Source organism: Orbicella franksi, chromosome 7 (genome assembly GCF_964199315.1).
Source record: "Orbicella franksi chromosome 7, jaOrbFran1.1, whole genome shotgun sequence".
Lineage (NCBI taxonomy): Eukaryota > Metazoa > Cnidaria > Anthozoa > Scleractinia > Merulinidae > Orbicella > Orbicella franksi.
In genome coordinates, this window is record NC_138151.1 from 16928825 (window position 1) to 16948125 (window position 19301).

The window sequence follows — 19301 nt, forward strand, 5'->3', positions numbered from 1 at the left end:
GACCAACTGAATAAAACGCCACTGAGGCGGTTTGTGGCCACGAGATAAACTCAGGGATGAACACATACGGCAGGTACAAACACGAAAGGGGAGCGAAGTATAATAGAAAGGGCAAAAGTTACCTACGTGAAAAACTCGGCCGCAGCCATGTTTTGCTCGACATTTTCTTTGAAGAGATTTACTCTTGAACATCCGGAGCCGAATCAAGCAGAACTGCTCGAGTCTTCTATCAAAATAAAAATGAATGGATGTCGGCGATACCTCTTATACTCGCTTGCGTAAGACCGCTGTAAATGGTGGGTCTACTTTGGATGAATCAACATCAACATTGTGTTGGGGGTGGGAAGGGGAAGGTGGACAGAAAGACCATATGTTGGCAAACAGGCAAAGTGTCCCAAGACTTTTGATCAGGACTGTAGCTAGGGGATTTGCAAGAATCAAGTCTGATAATTTCGCAATTCGCGTACAAGCCAGCCCCGGGTGTCATTCACAGTATGTTCCACTTATGGAACTTACGATAAGACCAGAAGTATAGGCAATAACACCATACCATCCTCGGGGGTCCCCTGTCCATTACCCCCCTTCCTGGCACTTCCCCTTTTCCCATTTCCGTCCCCGACCCCAACAAAACAAGATGATATAAGTTCAATGTTTTTGTCAAACCCGTTTATTATAGAATTGTATTGATCTAATAATATATAATTTATTCAGATCAATGGCCCAAAGCATCATTGAACTAATCACTAGAACTCTCCTCACCCGAAATATATTCTCCCCAATTTTATGAAAGGAAAAAAAAAAAAAGGTAAAAAAACAAACAAAACAGACGAGTCCATATAGTCGAGTACAAGCCTTGTGATGACGAAGGTATCGAGTGAATACCAAGCAGTTATCTACTTATTAAAATAACTGGGATATTGAACGCTAAAAATGTTTCTAACAAATTAACAGTTTTAAAAGGATAAAAAAATTTAACAAAAGGTTTGCGAACTCCCACTTAACCACACCTCTCAGATGACTAAAAAATTCAAATGTTAAAACTAGCAAATAACAAGTTCACAATCGCATTCACCAATCGCGTTCATTGCACTTCACGAGAAAACAAGGAAGGCTTAAGCTTTCTTGTCGTCTCCGCCGAGGGTCATTTTCTCAAAGTCACGTTCGCCGAGGTTCATTTTGTCAAAGTGATATTCGCCGAGGGAGTAGCTGGGCCCTTTCATACGCTTCAGGATACCAACAAAGTCTGAGAGTTCTTTGATGCTATCCACCTGTTCACCAAGGAAATTGGATTCAAGGAAGTCTTGTAACTGTTAATGAACAAACAAACAAAGAAATGAATCAATTACATCCTTAGAAAAAGCAAGAGAGAGTTTGGGAATGAAAGAAAGAAAGGAAAGAGGGGAGGTAGGAGTGAGGAAGGCACGAAGGAGGGACGGAGGTAAGCAAAGAAGTAGGGAAGAAAGGATTGAATGAAGAAGGGGGAGGAAGGCAGGAAAAAAGGAAGGAGGGAAGGATGGAAGGAAAGAAGGAAGGAAGGACGGGAAGGACGGGAAGGAAGGAAGGAAGGAAGGAAGGAGGGGAAGGAAGGAAGGAAGGAGGGGAAGGAAGGAAGGAAGGAAGGAGGGGAAGGAAGGAAGGAAGGAAGGAAGGAAGGAAGGAATGAAGGAAGGAAGGAATGAAGAAAGGAAGGAAGGAAGAAAGGAAGGTTGGAAGGAAGGAAAGAAGGAAGGAAGGAAGGAAGGAAGGAAGGAAGGAAGGAAGGAAGGAAGGAAGGTAGGAAGGAAGGAAGGAAGGTAGGAAGGAAGGAAGGAAGGTAGGAAGGAAGGAAGAAAGGGAGGCAGGAAGAAAGGGAGGCAGGCAGGCAGGCAGGTAGGAAGGGAGGAAAAAACAGGTGACGAAAAGGGTGAGAAGGATGGATGGAAAATAAATGTAGACCATGATTGCTCTATACCTGAGGGTCGTCAGCTAACTCCGCTGTTTTGTGCAAGTCCAACAGTGACTGATAAACGTGTTTTTCCAGCTCCAGAGCATCTTCCATGGCATCCAAACCCCTACCCCAGTGATTTTTGCAAGGTTTCTGTTCAAGACAAGCACAAAACACACGAACAAGAGCATAGTTGGCCTTTGCGTACTTAACGTAACGGAACACTTCATTCTGTAGTTACAATAACCTAAAATACTCTGTTGTTGGATTAAAAAAAAAAAAACCAACATAAAATGATATTTTGTTGTATCAACTACGATTGACAAAATCTATTCCTCAAACAGCCCATATTCGAATAAAGTTTAAAGTCAGGTCGCGGTGAAACGAGAGCCCACCTCGAGTTTAACGTTGTCAACTGCAGCTCAAACTAGTTTCATCTACTGGCTGTACTTACCATAATGCCATGAAGCTTAACACGGCCGCCGCGCTTGTTTTGATACTCCATCAGCTACAAAACAAAAACATAAACAAAGGAAGCTGTATTATTGCAAAACAATATCAAGAGTAATATAGACCCATTTGACGACAACAGCGAACTTAACAGCAAACTTACCTGAAAGAGAACCGGAAATACACGAAATCAGAACCGGTTAAAAACTTACCAAGTGCGCATGCTTCAGCTCTTCCTCTGAGGACTCCTTGAAGAATTTGTGGAACCCAGGGAGGTTAATATCATCACGGTCGAAATGCACGGCCTGGATACCAAGTGAAAAACAACACAAAATCTTTGAAATGACTGTTTATAAAACCTGCAATTCAACGAAGTAAAAAAACACCTGAAACACATGAGATGCTTTTTAAAAGCTTACCATAGACATGTAGGTGTAATGAGCAAACAGCTCCCGGTTGATCTGTTTGTTTATCTCTTGTTCTGTTGCTGTTGGGAAGGGTGAAACACGTGGTGTCGAAGGATCTAGAACGTCTTCGCCTGAAAAAAGAGTTGCCATTGTAAGTTGTTATAAGAGAATGAAGTGCAAGTTCATATGCTTTGAACGATATTAAACACATTTTCATGTTCTTTTTGGAAATAAAATTGTTCAGTTCTGTTTTGCGTGGAATAGAAAGCCTGAATTTAGAATGCTTTCAAGCTGGACTGTGAGTACCCTGTGACACACAGATTCCCTTTTCTTTATGCTCTGTAATAGACAAGGGAATCTCTGTCTCGCATGGTGGACTTCAGAAAAGCTTGAAGAACGTAATTGGTTGATTCCACCTACGATAGCAAAAGATTTCTGGTAAACGGTTTCTTTTCCAGCCAATACCTTATGTAACACATTGCACTGCATTGAGTGGTGTCTCTCTTAAAGACGAATTCAGTTTTGTCTTACAAGTAACTTACAATCAAACTTTCTTTTTCTTATTTCTGCCGTCGCCGCGAAAAATTAGAACTCCTGGTCTCAGGTTATCACTGATGTACGTACAAAGTATTCGAGCGAATATTTAAAGCAACGTATGGGAATCAGTAAAGAGAGCTTATGTTTTAATCTTGAAGTTGAAACGGCTACTGACCTTTATAAACCCAGTGGTCTTTGTGTGCCTAAGAAAAATCAAATGAACTCGTTCTTACTATATGACAAGTTTTACACTGAAAACTAAGGGAAATTCAGATGATAGAAAAAAAAAAAAAAAAAAAAAAAAACACAGAGTAAAGCAAACTGAATTTATTTCACTTACTGCTATGTGGGCGGTGAGGTCGCACTTCGCCTTACTCCCGCACGCCACATCGACACCGAGGATGAAACTGATCAAGTAAACCAACGGAATCTGCAAAGAAATGTTGCGATTTAAATACGAGAGCGTGCACTGATATGAACCAGATAAAAGCATATTTTGAGATTTCGATGAGTACCGGGTTTATTTTTGTTCAAAATAATTTTTGGTGAGCTTATTTTCTTGAGGTCCTGTTCACATACTTTGTTACAAAGATGGCTTATATTCTGAAAAAACCGTTGTCAATGAACGCAACTGAGCACACTGTGGGGGCACAAAGTGTAGGGCAAGCTAGCACTTATTTCGTCCTTTAAACTGACCCATAACTCCATCGCAAGCAAGTTTTCTGTTGTTGTTCTCAAATGACCGAGCTTGAAAACCACTCATAGTTGTCACTCTCTTAGCTTCTCTTGAGCTGACACCCAACGAAGCAGTTTTAATTGTGATATTTTTGAAGAAAAAAGGATGGTATTAATAGATTTTGAGATATAAAAGATCACCGTGGCTCGCGCAGCTAGCAGTCGGTAGACCAGAAATGAATTAGGCAAGATTTTCTCGCGCGGCCATTTCAGTTTTCGCTGTCTGAATGGATAACTGAAGCAAAGGTATCAATTATGGCTTAAAAGAGCAAAGACGCCCGCGAGGCGCGAGGACGATGTAAATAGGCTGGTGAGGATATCATGGTGACTCACAGACCACGACAACAGATTTCCGCTTTGGGAAAAGGATTAAAGTTGATGCCTGCAGGTAACTCGAACCCTCAGTGACTCGGATCTCAGGTATCGAACCCTCGATGACTCGAGCCTCTCGCTAGTTCGAAGTATTTTGTTTTTGTCGCTTGTGGTCATTTTCTTTACAAATCTACCCTAGCTCGAATACCATTTCTCAACGTGTAATAAGTCACAGCTCTCCAGAATCGGCGACAGAAACAGATTGACTGTATTAAAACGCATGTAAAACATCAGGGTGCGATATGAAAACTGCCGGACTATTTGGGTTCGGCAATCGAACATAATAATTGAACTCTCCAAAACATCGAAACATTGACTTGCCGGGTTCAGTCTAGTTGAAAACCGGTTTTAACGGCTTTCCGAGTTCATGTGCGTGATTTCTTGAAACACGACAGCGCGCGAGTACCCAGGCAAAAAGAAAGATGACGAAACAATTTCGTGGTATTATCTTCTACATTTTATCCACTTTTGAATTTCTAACAGCAATAAAGGTTTACGTCAATGACATTATTAAACTGCAATGTTGCCGTTGTGGAGAGGTGGCGTTGAAGAGTGAGTGTATGGACCTTACGCGGGACAAAAAGTTTGTGTTGTCTCAAACTTGTATAAGACTACCTTTCTCAAGGAGGCCAAATATTGTTTATAATCAACATCTCAATGAACCGTGCAAACAAAAGAGAGATATCTAAGCAAACAATAATTGCATTATTCTGGCCACTCATTGACTAACGCAAAATTTACATACAGCAAATTCTGCAACGTATCTACTGTAAGCTGATAGTTACGTAATAAACATTGGGAAAAAGCAACATCGAATTCACGCCTGATTTCTTAGAAGGAGCTTTAATTACTTAAGATGTACAAAAGACGCTCGAAAGATCCGCGAAAATAATTGAGCAGGTAGGGTTACCGGTCAAAGGGAACAGTGGAAAGTATGGATTTGAATACGTATGGCTGCATGTTGAGCGCGCTTAGCTTTTTGCTTGAGTTGAAACTAAAGGAACGGTGCCTTCTGAGACTGAAAAGACCTTCTAATGCCGTGGACCGCCCACGGATAAGCAGAAATGGATGTAGACTTGCTGGGTAAAACAATGAACAAATTGTAACATCTGTTGCATGCAAATAGCTTTGTAACATATATAATTGAGCGCCAAGCGACGTTGCCGTGAAATAGCTATCATGTCATGCTATACTGAAAACAGATGTCTCTGCACAAAAAAGCTAGATATAAACCAAATATTTCCACTTACCATATTTGAATTTGCTTGACCTAGATATCACTGTATCTGAAGGCCAAGGAAATTTTTTTCTTCTAATCTACAGAGCTTCTCAACCGAGGGTTCGGAAAAACACTATGAATATCCTTTGTCACATAACAAGCTATGTGAGGCACAGGCGGCCCAAGCTCACGATGGGAGGAGTTATTATTTATTTATTTTTTTAATCTTGATGCGAACGTTCAGCGCGTGAAACGTGACATATTAACCGCCGACATCTACTATTACATAACCACCGAGTTTGGTTACGCGTAACGTGACCTTCGCCTTGCAGCATATGGTGGTGTTGTGTTACAACGGTTTGAGTTTATAAAGGTTTGTATGGGGAAAAACGGTAATCGACATTATAGCTGAAATTTTGATATTTTTGAAATAAAAATGACTTACCTTAATGCCTTGTTGTCTTTTCTATTGTCATCTCGCTTCTCAGCTCGATCCGAAGCCTTTTAAGCGAGTTATCGCTTTTTGGTTTTCCTCTTGTAAAAAAAAGAGAAAACTTAACTTATCAGAGAAGTATGTAAAAGTAACTAATAACAGTAATTGCTCTAGACTTTGCAGTGAATAGATTACATTGTAAATAATTTTAGAACTTTTCATCATTTTAACCTGATTATTAGTACTTAAGGCCTTTGCGGATATGTAAATAACTCAGTAATAATTTTAATAATTATTTTAGCATTTTCTTTTTAGTACTTAAGGCTCTTGTTTATTTAGTGTCCCCAATTAGTCCGCTAGGGCTAAATACATTGGACACTTTGACTTTGACCTTGTACTGTGATGAACTTCGTCCTCAGGCGTTCTCCTTCCGCCCTAAATTGGGCAATAAAAAATATATCCCATCATGTTGATATAAATCAGTGTCAATTGTTATTTTTATATTTTTATTTAAAAATGCCGATCCGGTTATTTCTCTCCACGGATCCGCTATTCCGGACTATTTTAAATTTTTACCGAAATAGCGGGGTCCAACTTTTGTACTGACAAAAACAACAGCGGAGCGCTTCTTATTTCTATTTCTACAAATCTGTGGTATCACACACCGTTACTAATGTTTTTGCGCTTGTGGACTTGCTAACCTTGATAATGTTATCATGCTAAAAAGGTTTATTGTATGACTTACTGAGACGAGGCTTCCATACGCCTGGAAGAAACCGTGCAAGGGGAGAATTAAAACGATTTGGAAATGACCTAATTGTTCGAGTGCCTTGGAAATGCTATAAATAAGGGAGAAACATGAATTTATGACCTCAATGTTATTGGATCCCTTCCTGAGGCGGATCTGGGGGAATTCGGGGGAAGGGGGGGGGGGGCCTCGGTCGCACCCCCTAAATTAAAAGAAAAAAAAGAGAGAGAGAGACATAATAACACACTGACCTGGCTTCAGAAAGCCGGAAATTCCATTTCAGAGGACCTCATTCTTAAAATTTTCCGATTTTCCTTACAGGGGACTGTGTCTCGAACCCCCTTCTCTAAAATCCAGTATCCGCCCGGCCCAGCCTTCCACTAATCTAGTCACACGAGAGGAATCGCGCAATACTTGTTCGCCAAAACGTGTGTGTTCAGGAATTTCCACTCAGTAAAAACTGTCGGGAAATCATTTGTTAATTAAGTAACGCAACTTGCCCAGGGAAATCATCGTGTAAGTTTGTAACGTGACACAGAGAAACGTGACGTAAACACAGGGACAGTGTGTAAGGAGAAACAGCGCAGTATGTGTGTAAGGGACATTCATTTTTGCCAGTATCATGCTAATGGTTTTATTCAGTTGATATTTTTTTCATTACAACTCATAACCATATGGAAAAAAAACAACAACAACAACAAAAACCAATATATACATATATATACTGAGCTTCCAGTCCCCTGCGGACTCTCTGTTAGCCCAGTTTGGGGTACAAATTTGATTTACAAGGCAAAACAGGAAAGCCCATTTTAGCAGTGCATTGTAGAACAATTCACACGCTATTTGTATCCAATAGTAGCTGAACGTGCAAGCTGAGGTCGAGGATAAGTCCATAATAGTCAAGTGAGGCAAGTTATAGCCCTGGGGGACTCCAATATAAAAAGGATTGGTGTGATCGTCGTTTGAAAAAGCGGTTTAGGTATCTCCTAGGGTGTTCAGCCTCAAAATGTCCACAGCGAGAGCCTTTGCGGTACCTTTTAGGGTATTGAGCCAAAAAAAAAAAAAAAAAAGATATTACAGGAGATATTTTAAAAACAACTTTGGAAATTATTCGATGTAACCGTCTTTATGGCAATATTAAAAATCATGAAAGTGTCAGCTAATTTATTGTTTTAGAATTGGTACTTCTTACTGTTAGGGGTGAAATCAAATCAGGCCACGCCCACAAAACAGGATCTTAGCGCCCCTTAGGGGTTATTTTCAAAATGTCCCATTAGCACCCCCGTCCTTTTTATATGGGAGCCCCCGCCTCCGCCCCGGGTTAAGGACAAGTTGAATCAGTTCACAGCTAAATACGCCTAGGCAATATAATGCAGTCAACGGAGGGCAAGGGAAGTGAAGTCTATCCTCATTGTCAATTAACCATCGTGTTTTTCTTCTGCATTTTCAGGAGATGAGGCTTCTTTGATGGCTGTCAATTTGTCCACCATTTTATCAATCTCTGCGTCACTGTCTTCGTCCAGGTTTCCTTCGAACTTAACACCTTCGGGAAGACTAAAGGATGTCCGACTATCCCTATGCAATGCAAACTCGTCTTGGGTTGAAACGTCGAGGAATGTTTTCGTGGAATGACGCTTACCCAGTCTTTCCCTCGTCTTGTAGCCTCGGTAGTAACTTTGTATCTTGACGGCTGCCTCAGATTTGGCGCGCCGCATTTCGCGCACCCGATAACCTCTGTAATGGGCTTGGATGGTCGTCGCTGCCGCGCTCTTTTGTTTAAACTGTTTGCGAGTGTAATAACCACGGTAGCTTGACTGGATTTTAGTCGCAGCCTCGTCTTTATCTGTTTCTGTAGAATCATTTGCTTTCTGTTCCTCATAGCCTTGTTCATTTGCTACGCTGCCATCTTTGAGAGATGAGTCTTCGATCCCTCGATCAGCTGGAGAGTTGCTTTTCAGCTCACCGCGAATTGCATTCCTGGTTTGATGTCCTCTAAATGCAGATTGTATTTTAATGGCGGCTGCTTCTTCCTCCTCATTTGTCGCAACATCCTTGCTATCCTCGTCCAGCGGTTTGGTCCAAACGTCGTTATCTTGCAAGCCTTTTCTAACAGCATAGCCTCGATAACCAGCCTGGATTGTTGTCGCAGCTTCGTTTCGCGCTCTTAATTTCTTACGAGTGTAGTAACCACGGTAACCAGCTTGTATGCTAGTGGCAGCCGCGTGTTCTTTCCCGCCGTACTCTTTCCCGCCAAAACTACCAGCAGTGTTCAGCGGCAGTTTACCCTTTCCGAGATTTTTATTGTTCCCAGTCTTTTCAGAGGTTTGTGCTTCTTGCCTTGCTTTGTGCCCACGGAACGTTGCTTGAATTTTAGTGGCCGCTTTATCAAGTTCTTCTCGTTTGCCTCCCAAAGGCTCGTACCTGTAATATCCATCGATCTGCGACCCCAGCAGGCAATCATCATACCCTCTCTCTGTGCAAAGAAAGGAAACGTTCGTGAAGGACAAACCAATATCCCCGGTGTGTGGGACAGGCGGGGGGAGGGGGCTTTGGAAGTAACAAACCCGAAAAATAACACCATGTTCAAGGGAAAAACAAAAACTAAGAACGATATGAACGGGTTAACTACATTTTATTTTATTTCCGAAACATTGGAAGTTACAAAAGCATTGAATTTTTCTCGTTTAGCTGAGCATTTACACACTGGAATTTTAACTGATACAATATAGGTACCCGGTGTAAGGATCACAGCGGGAACACAATGCCAACAGGGGCAAAGATAATACCCTATTTAAGGATCGGGAACCTCAAAAACCCTACCCTATCCCGCAGCACATATCTATATAGCCAGGAGCCATAATCCCCGATTAGCACACGTATGGGAGTATATCCCCCCGGGAAACCAATATGCAATAATATTTTTCATTTGAAACTCACTGGTACCATGGTTTTAAGGGTTTTCTTTCGTCTTTTTCCTACTGATACCGTCATCGCGCTAAAATGTGATTACAAAATAGAAAAGATGCAACCTTTGGAGCAATGAGTTTTTTAGTACAAGCGGCCATTTTTCAATGAGATCGCCGAGTTCTGCTGACCGATGAAAAGGTTAATGCGGGCGCGGATTTATACTGGTTTCCAAGCACCGTTTTAAGAAATCTTCCAGATTTATCAAAATGATTCAGAAACCCAGGAAATGAAATGAGACTTTAGGGAGTTACAAATTCAAAACATTTTCTGTGGGAAAGCCTCTATAGAAGCTTACACTTTCGGCACTCGTCGTTTCGGAAATCAGTCACTATTGATCGCTATTGAGTTATTCTAGGTTTAAAATCGGATGAGCAAGGTTTTAGGTAGTGAACAGGCAAATAAAAAATTACGTGGAATTCCTTGGAATAAAGCTTTTTAGGTCCACTTATTCAATCTATATCGTAAATCCTTAATTTTTGTGACCATTGTGACAAACTATTGCAAAAACTTACAATAATACCGTATCGTTTGCTAAAACTTACCGGCAAATTAAAATATTACAATATTACACAGTATGTTTCTAAGAGAAAATAACTTAGAGCAACATCTTAACCGATTTCCAGTAATTTTGACAATAAAGCCTAGCTTTATAGATCCAAGAGAACTCACTGACTGTGAGTTACAGTGTACACAGAAACCTGAAATTGTATTTAAAGCTCTGTGGCTAACACCGGACTCAGCGGTGAAAATTGTTTTCCATTTGTTACACATAGCAGATTTTATATTCCCAATATTCCTTCAGCCTGACTATTACAAAAAAGCTAATTATATGGCAGATGGTCGAATAAGATATAATAATTCTTGGCAGATGCCACATTGGAGGTAAACAGATACAATAGAATCACTTCGTTAGGAGAAAGCGAAACATCTGCATTTATTACGGAGTGAGCCGCGCGGAAAAAGCAAATTTCCCATTTACATCAGAATGATTTTTCTAATGATTGTTCTTTTTTTCTGTGTGTGTTTTGTTTATTTTGCCTTTTGAAAACACGAAGGAAGCCCACGGAGAATCAAAATAGTGCATTCATTGAGTTAAATAAAAAATTCTAATATAAAAAAAAAAAGAAATTAAAAAAAAAATCCAAATGTCCTGATAAAGCTAATGTATTAAATATATTGCTCTCTTAAAGCGAAGAGACCTTGTCAATGTGTCAGTCCTTCAGAAAACTTATACATAAATCGGAATATAAATAAATATCATATTATTTAAATTTAGGTCAGTTTCTTTCGATATCGTTGGAAAGGTAATGTTTTTTTTCTGCATTGCACCAAACTTTGAAAAATATTCCTTTATTTCAACTGCGCTCGTTTTCTGATGCTCAACTAATGACAAATACATTTTGTGAATAACGAAAAGCCATTTTAAAACTGCAGGTGTAGATCGAAATATTAAAATATCTGATGGTCAGAAATTGTTCGCGCTTCAGGGTGCATGTGATAAGGCCCTTTATAGAATGCGAAAGGCAGAACATGTCGCCGAGTTTTCTGTTTCATTTTCAAGGTCTTGGTTATTCGCTTTAAAATATAATAAGCTTTATTCCAGTGTCGCGGAGTTATGGTCGAATAATCGAGTAAACTCTCAGTAATAATTCATAGTTTCATTTCTCGCAGATTGGCAACGTACACTCAAAGAAAATAAAAATACCCGCAGCTGGATTTTCTCTTTCCGTGAAAATTCGCCTCAGCAACAAAGAAGACAGTGATTGACGATTTTTGGTTTTTTTTTTTTTTTTTTGGGAACTTTTTAATTTATCAGGGAACAGACAGCGTTCATCGTATTTTAAACCGTAGAAAGAGTCGTTTTGTCGACAAGGTCACCGTATGTATAATTTATAATCCCAATTCTTAATTACAGAGTTCACGCCGTTTAATCTTTAGCTATCTTTAGCACGCCGCAGGTTCCTTGCCAAAATGTTGTTAATGTTTGTCCATGCGGCTTCCTTCGCGACCCTTCTCTTTACAAACTCATTTCAAACTCTCTTTGACATTAAACAGACCTAAAGCCATATTTAGCAACGATGGGTCACAGAAGGATATATAAATTTGGGCTTCCCAAAAACTTGTGTTCAGACGTAGACGGTAGTGTAAAAGGAAACGGGCAAGTTGAAACAATATTGACTTGTTAAAGAGCCCATATCGGCATGTTTGAGTAACTGTGTTGGTGTTTTAAGAAGATCTTGCAGTGTTAAGCGTTTCGAAGGTGTCCTTTCTACCTTTAACCAAACATAAATATTATTGTCAACGATGCGACTTTAAATGCATGTAGATCTTTGTCCGATCCTGTATAAAAAGAGAGCTTATTGGTAGCAAAAATTCAACACTCTAGAAACATTTAACTCACTAACCTTGACGCTCTTTTAACTTCGCGTCGAAATACTCCGCGGCAAATTTGTAAATGTCGGCTGGATTCGAACGCAAAATTTCCACAGTTAGGCCTTCAAGCAAGTTTCTAAATCCACTGGGAACTGTCAACCTTTTGCGGAAGGTCTCTTGAGGTGCTTCCTCTGTCTCCATTCCACGAGGATCCGACTAATCATGTATCCACTGGCTTTTTGATGATGATCTTGGCTTCAATCTCGCAAATTATCACCTACATTCACGGTCGCTCTGGTAACAGAGGCATTTATATTCCATTTCATTATTTACAGTGATGCTGCTATTGAAAGCGCTCAGCGTGAAGCCGCAACTCGATGACGTTATTGGAAACATTCCACTTTGACTAATTGCTTTTCCAATTTATGAGAGCGGTTCACTGTCTGTCGAATTAAAAGAAGACCTTTAATGCGGAAATGAACATGTCAAGTGACTGAAATTTTGCCGTTCAAAAATGAATAATGTATAGCTTCTGCAATTTGCTTTTATGTTTGCCCTGTCATTTCCCGGGTGTGATTTATCAGCAAATATGTATCAATTTTTTTTATTAAGAACTGTCACGCCAGCTTACTTCTTGATGCGTGACGGCATTGCACGCCAAAGAGACAATTTAATTGTCTCTTGTTAAAACAGAGCTTCAACAAGAATGTGAGCAACAAAGAAGAAATATTTGGAGCTCACTTTCTATTTCATCGTCTGCTTATTCTATTTTATTATTATGTTGTTTTAAAATTCTTATTTTGTTAAAAGGTTGAAATATTCTCAACTCGGGCAGTGTCAATCTCTTGCACACACTGAAAGACTCGGCACGCAGTTCAAGAAGTTCCATGGCGCAAGGGCTTCTGGGATAATCACGCCGAGGCCAGTGGTACAATAATGGCTTCCGGTATTGCTTTGGTTTCCGGGTTCCCATTTGTGCAACCGATATTAATGCGGCACATGGTTAGTAAACATTTAACTGGTTTTCACACTACGACTGGAGAAACAGTCTAGCTTAGAATCGCTATCTATTTATGCGCTGACCCAAAGATCGCAAACATGCCAACGCGCCGAGCTAGTTCCCAGTCTTCTCTAACTGTGTAGTTCCGTCGGCCGACAATAAGGTAAAACCCTAATTGATCTTTAGGATCAACGGCAATAGGTTCCTGTATAAGCTTGAGATAGGACATACTATCAATCTTCCTTAAAACGCCAACTTCTTTTTTTAGCTTATCAACGCAATGTATTTGCTCGAACAAGTGTAAACTGACTTTGTCGATGCCATCAGTAACCCATTTCGGTCATTTCGTCAATGTCTGAGTCCTTCTCAGATAACTTATCATATTCATTGTTCGCGGCCCATGACTGTTTTTCTCCTGAGGCAAACAGCACATAGAATGTGGAGCCAAGAAGATAAACCGCTCCGGTTATGAAGAAGACGATCCTCCATTCTAAGGCAGTCTGTTGAAAGAAACAAGCTGAAGACAACTTCTCGAGTGTAACTTACAAAGCTTGTTGTCCGATTTAGTAATGATGGTGATGGGATGACTGTTGGAAATTTTAAATTTGACTGGCTAAACTTTAAACGATGGTATCATTAAAGACTCCCTCGGGGGGACTCCCATATAAAAGAACGGGGGTACTCATCGTAAATTTTGAAAAGAACCCCTATTTAAATACCCTGAAAAGTACGATGAAAGTTCCCACTGTGGACCATTTGAGGCTGAAAACCCTAAGAGAAACCATTACCGCTTTTTTAACCCTTAAAAGGTACGACGAGTAACCAAGTCCTTTTTATCTGGGAGACTCCCCTATAGTTCCTTGTCACCCATCAAAACTGAGCAACGTACGCTGTCTTGACAACATATTTACTCCTCTTTACAATGGCCAGTTTTGATATCTTATAGAAACTATCACCCATTCCTCGTAGTTCACCAACCGTAGGTTCCAGCATATTCGTTTGTTTAACTACCCGGTTTGGGGGGGGGGGGGGGATTAGCCGTGCGAAGCAATTGACCTGTTGTAATGGTACATACATGTATATACGACTGGGTTTATGAAAACGGTGTTAAAGAAAACGGCGCGTTGTTTGGCAATAAGTGAGCTATACATTTTTATTTTATTTTTTCTTAAACTGACCAAAAATCACACCAGGTAAATGTAAAAAGAAGCTAAGTAGAGGAGGAAGATAAGAGAGAGCGAGAGAGAGGGGGGGGAGGGGGGAAAGACGACTGACATTCCTTTGGATTTTGATATCACCGACTTAAGAGACACCGTTTTCATAAATCCACGCAAATATACTAACTACATATGGGTCGTACTGGCGGATACGGATCCTACTGGTCAACCTCGCACCCAGGAAGATCGCTGGGAACGACCCTGTACACTGGTGATCTGATCCTGATCGGGAGGCGTATCATGAAGGTCATGCTGTGGCTACATGGCGCCCATTTCACAGTACTTACATGACGCTGAACAATAACTCCTGTCAGGGTAGGCGTCAAAATTCTCGCTGTCGTTGCTGCTATGTCTGTTATTCCAAGCAGGACACTGGCGAAAGGAGGAGCTATATCAAGATGATTGACAGCGAAGCCGCTGACTGTTAATCCTTGAAGTCCTATTCCCAGAGTGAGAAGTACCACAACAAGGTCAGAGCTAGATGAATAGCTTAATGGTATGAGGAGGACAGCCGGAACAACAGAACCTAAAATAAAACAGAAACGAACAAAACATTGAATTAATTCAGCGTGGGATCTGATCTTTGGATTCCGGATCAAGCGGTCCTGGTACGGTTCGAGCCCAGCTCGGGATCACGTGCACACTGTTTAATCTTTGGCAAGACATTTTTTCTTACTTTGTCCTTCGCTCCCCACATCAGAGACTAAACTGAATGAGTACCGCCGATTTCTGTGGGACTTCGGGCATTCCATGTATAATCTGCCTCGACCGGGTCTAACATCCTTAAGATATCTGAGTAGCAATCTACCAGTCGATTTGTTCTGTGGAAATCAGAGTTACAAACCACCCTGGTATTCCGCCTCGTCTATCGTCTTGAGTTCTTTCTTTTTTCCGGCTGTACATATGGCGTAGCAGAAATATATGCATCGGCAGAGACACAAGGAAGTTTCAGACAGAAATTTTGTTGAAGTTTTTGCGATTCTCGCAAGGTATGTTGGTGATAAGGACAATAAGCTAACACCACATTTTTGGAATGATTCGGTTGTCTCTGTCCACTCGATTACCAGAAGCTTGGCTTATTTCATTCAAGGCATCCCCGTCAATGCTGTACAGAGAGCCTCAGGGAATGTCTTAAAGCTTTGTTTTACCAGTTGTATGGAAGATCTTTCTGACTGTTCCTGTTGTAAGATAATGATTGCGAAGATAGTCCGCTACTATTCCAGAAAGCAATGTTACAAAGAACGTCACCACACAAGGTACAGAGGATGCAATAGATGGCTGTAAAGAAAAATCAATCATCTTTAGCTGTTGAATATAATACCACGATCAACATGAGAATTCTTACGAACTAATGAGAATTCTTCTTAATGGTTGTCACATATTCCTTCTATTGTTAGCTCTGAGAATTTGGTGTTATATCAGGGAGCAGGGATGGCGTAGTGGTAAGAGTGCTCACCTCCCACCACTATGGCCCGGGTTTGACTTCGGCCCGGTGCCATATGTGGGTGGACTTGTTGCCGGTTCTCGCCTTGCTCCGAAGATTTTTCACCGGCTTCTCCAATTTTCCTCCCTCCACAAAAACAGTACTCCAAATTCCAATTCGATTAAGATAGAGGGCCCACATGAAAACCTGCTAATGTTGATGTGGCTTCCTCTCTAAATATTGTCATTTTTTAGGATAATATACAATTTTAATTTCATTTCTAAGAAGTGTCCCTACTTAGTCAGTTTAAGCTAAATTATTTGACACAAGGTTCTACTTTTTTACTAATTTACTCCATCTTACCATTTCGAGACCAAGATCTAATAGTTGAGTAAAAAATAAAGGAAGCGCTGAAATCGTGGTGTATGTTCCACACGCTTGCGAAAAATGCGCCACAACGATTGTACACACTGGAAGAGAAGTCAAGATTGATTTCCATGGAATTGGAACATCCTGTAACGAGGTGAGTTATCAATGAATACATATGCCTTGAATTAATGAGAAGATGGATGGATAGACGGACTGATAGATAAATGAAAGAATTTCTGTCTGTCCCCACGGTCTGTCGGATCTGTCTGTTGGTCTCACAGTCTGTTAGTCAAGTGATTTCTCAGCCTATTGGCTGGTTGGCTGTTTATCTATACGGTCTGTTGGTCTTTCGGTCTTTCGGATAGACCTTTTGGTCTGTCGGCTCATCTGTCTGTCTCTTGCTTGTCGTTCTGTTGAACTGTCGGTCTTTCGATCTGTCGATCTGTCGATCTCTTGGTCGGTCTGTCGGTCGGTCTTCCTGCAGGCCTGTCGGCCTGTCACTCGACTACTCGATCCTTTTGTAATCATTTGAGATAATCTTCTGATACAATCCAAGTTTCCCTCCAGACCTTACTCTGTAAATCCCCTACTAAGGTAAGTTCTTTGTACTCTACTTCTTCCTTCGAGTGTTTTCGGGGTCTGAGTTTTTGGGGGCTGAGTTTTCGGGATCTGAGTTTTCGTGACACCCGAAAGATAATTTATAGGAAAGGACTATACTGCAATAGCTTCATTTAAGCTTATTACTTTTTGTAAGATATTACTGAATCAAATAACTTCAAATCTTTCGAAGACCTACAGTGTATAATTAATAAACAACAACAGTGAGAGGTGTTCCAGATCATCAAGATAAAAAGAAAAAACAGAAAGATATGTCTGGGTTAAGGCTCAATTCTTTCTGGTCACTTTTACACTGAGCAGTAAAAATATGGTCATGCAAAGTCAATTGAACCGAACTGAGTCTACACTTTAAATACTTCACTTACTCAGTGTGAAAGAGTGACAAAAGTGGGCCATTTCTCCAGCAAAATCATTATTTGCATTTTACTTCCACATTTGACTAAAACCAGCTTGCAGCATAATGTATATCTATCCTTTTCGTACATTTGATGAAGCCAGGTATTCATATCATCTTACACACTTCACGTGGACTGCGCTACTGTTACTATCGAAAGCTTAGGTACTGAAAATTATCTGTGATCAACTCTCAGTAAACATGGCTGCCAATGTTTGGAACACGTGACTTAGTTTGGCCCCGTGACTAAAGTGTACGTAAGCTCACGCGAGCTACTCGCGCTCACGCGAGTATGATTACTCCGACAGGCGTTTACAAAAAACAAGAAAGAAAACAAATCGCCAAACTAATACTCTCCGAAAGTTGAATACAGTAATCTATTATCGGGTGATTTGAAATAAATCTACATTCGGGAGATTCGGGAACACTTAGCAAGAGAACTCGAATTTTTGTGGCACTGGCTAGGCTGAATTTCCGATGTCTCGTCTCTTTGAAGCATGGAAACCAGTTAGCGGCGCAAGGGTTACTAGGAGAATCAAAATGGCGGAGACCAGTGTGTCTGGTATAGCTTGGTATCGATATATCAATTTCTAGTATTTCGTTGTGAAAATGTCGTTCTGGGCATTTGTAATGTGCCAGGTGGAAACTAATGAAAGCTTGGAAGGTATATTTCCTGGTGTTCTGATCAACCGTGGTAAAAAGCTTCTAAAAAGATTCGTTTCACTGTATAAATTGCCAGGGTCAACAAAGTTTTCTGGTGCCAGACAAGTAGCTGGTGAAATTATATTTGAAAGGGAGTGTACTTACGAAGGAACTTAGCATGCGGTACTCATTATGGTGTTGGAATGTTTTGTCTGACGGAGGCTGGAGAGCAGCAAATCGATTGGGTCCCTCACAGGCGGCCCAGACGTTGAATACGATTAATACGTGACATTATGCTGTTGGCGATTGCATTACAATTTTAGCCGTTTATAAGACAATTTATGAGAATGCTTTGAAAATTACTCTAAATGCTACGTGTAGAAAATAATTTGAATAAAATGGTTTAACTTATGTTTGCATTGCGTTATTTTGATGTCTCTGGGTTCCTGGAGGTGGTTTAGAGCCATTTAGGCTCTAAACCACTCTCGATCGGCAGGTATATTTTGCAACACAAGTCCCATGAATATTCTTTTTCTTTGGCCACGTGGCTTTATAGGAAATAACACACAAACTAGTGCAGTGACAAACATGACGATAAAACGCATGTTAGAAAAATGAATTTTGTTTTCCAACATGCGTTTTATTGTCATGTTTGTCACCGCAGTTTGTGTGTTATTTCTTATAAACACAAGTCCCTTATATGGGACTTACAAAACTTTCAATGTAGGGTGGTTCCAGGTCTAGCCTTTCTTTCTGAAGCGTTACCTGATATGAATCAAGTTCTTGCTCCAGATCGAGGGACAATTTAGTTTTCTTTTAGCAGTTTTCGCACTGACAAAAACAAAAGCGGAGCGCTTCTTATTTCTATTTCTATAAATCTGTGGTATCACACCGCTACTAACCTTGATAATGTTATCATGCTAATAAAGGTTTATTGCGCGACTTACTGAGACGAGGCTTCCACATATAAACCTGGAATAAACCGCGCAGGGGGAGAATTAAAACGACTTGGAAATGACCTAATTGTTCGAATGCCTTGGAAAGGCTACAAATAAGAGAGAAACATGAAGTTATTACCTCAATGTCATTGGATCCCTTCCTGGGGCGGATCTAGGGGGAATTCGGGGGTGGGGAAGGGAGGGTTCGGACGCACTTCCTAAATTAATAAAAAGAGACATAATAACACACTGACTTCGCCTCAGAAAGCCGAAAATTCCATTTCAGAGGACCTCAATTTTAAAAATTTCCGATTTCCCTTACAGGGGACTGTATCTCAAACCCCCTTCTCTAAAGTCCAATATCCGCCCGGCCCAGCCTTCCACTAATTCAGTCACACGAGAGGAATCGCGCAATAGTTGTTCGCCAAAACGTGTGTGTTCTGGAATTTCCACTCAGTAAAAACTGTCGGAAAAACATTTGTTAATGAAGTAACGCAACTTGCCCAGGGAAATCATCATGCACATTTGTAACGTG

The 19301-nt window shown here is 40.6% G+C and overlaps 3 protein-coding genes across 3 annotated transcripts; all 3 read right to left on the reverse strand.

The window, feature by feature from the left end:
- Positions 1–640: 640 nt before the first annotated feature.
- LOC145493015 (soma ferritin-like) lies at positions 641–5808 on the reverse strand. Its single transcript, XM_081472421.1, has 8 exons — positions 5676–5808; positions 3659–3748; positions 3494–3521; positions 2794–2912; positions 2587–2679; positions 2379–2432; positions 1952–2077; positions 641–1307 (listed from the first exon to the last, which is right to left on the reverse strand). Exons 1-8 carry the CDS (start codon positions 5676–5678, stop codon positions 1113–1115), a joined length of 708 nt encoding a protein of 235 aa, XP_081328547.1. The 5' UTR covers positions 5679–5808; the 3' UTR covers positions 641–1112.
- Positions 5809–7881: 2073 nt separating this feature from the next.
- Positions 7882–12728, reverse strand: LOC145493069 (uncharacterized). The gene is made up of 2 exons (XM_081472473.1): positions 12198–12728; positions 7882–9298 (listed from the first exon to the last, which is right to left on the reverse strand). Exons 1-2 carry the CDS (start codon positions 12364–12366, stop codon positions 8244–8246), a joined length of 1224 nt encoding a protein of 407 aa, XP_081328599.1. The 5' UTR covers positions 12367–12728; the 3' UTR covers positions 7882–8243.
- A 760-nt stretch (positions 12729–13488) lies between these two features.
- LOC145493612 (vesicular glutamate transporter 2.2-like) lies at positions 13489–15681 on the reverse strand. The gene is made up of 3 exons (XM_081473100.1): positions 15531–15681; positions 14670–14908; positions 13489–13665 (listed from the first exon to the last, which is right to left on the reverse strand). Exons 1-3 carry the CDS (start codon positions 15679–15681, stop codon positions 13489–13491), a joined length of 567 nt encoding a protein of 188 aa, XP_081329226.1.
- Between the last annotated feature and the right edge of the window lie 3620 nt (positions 15682–19301).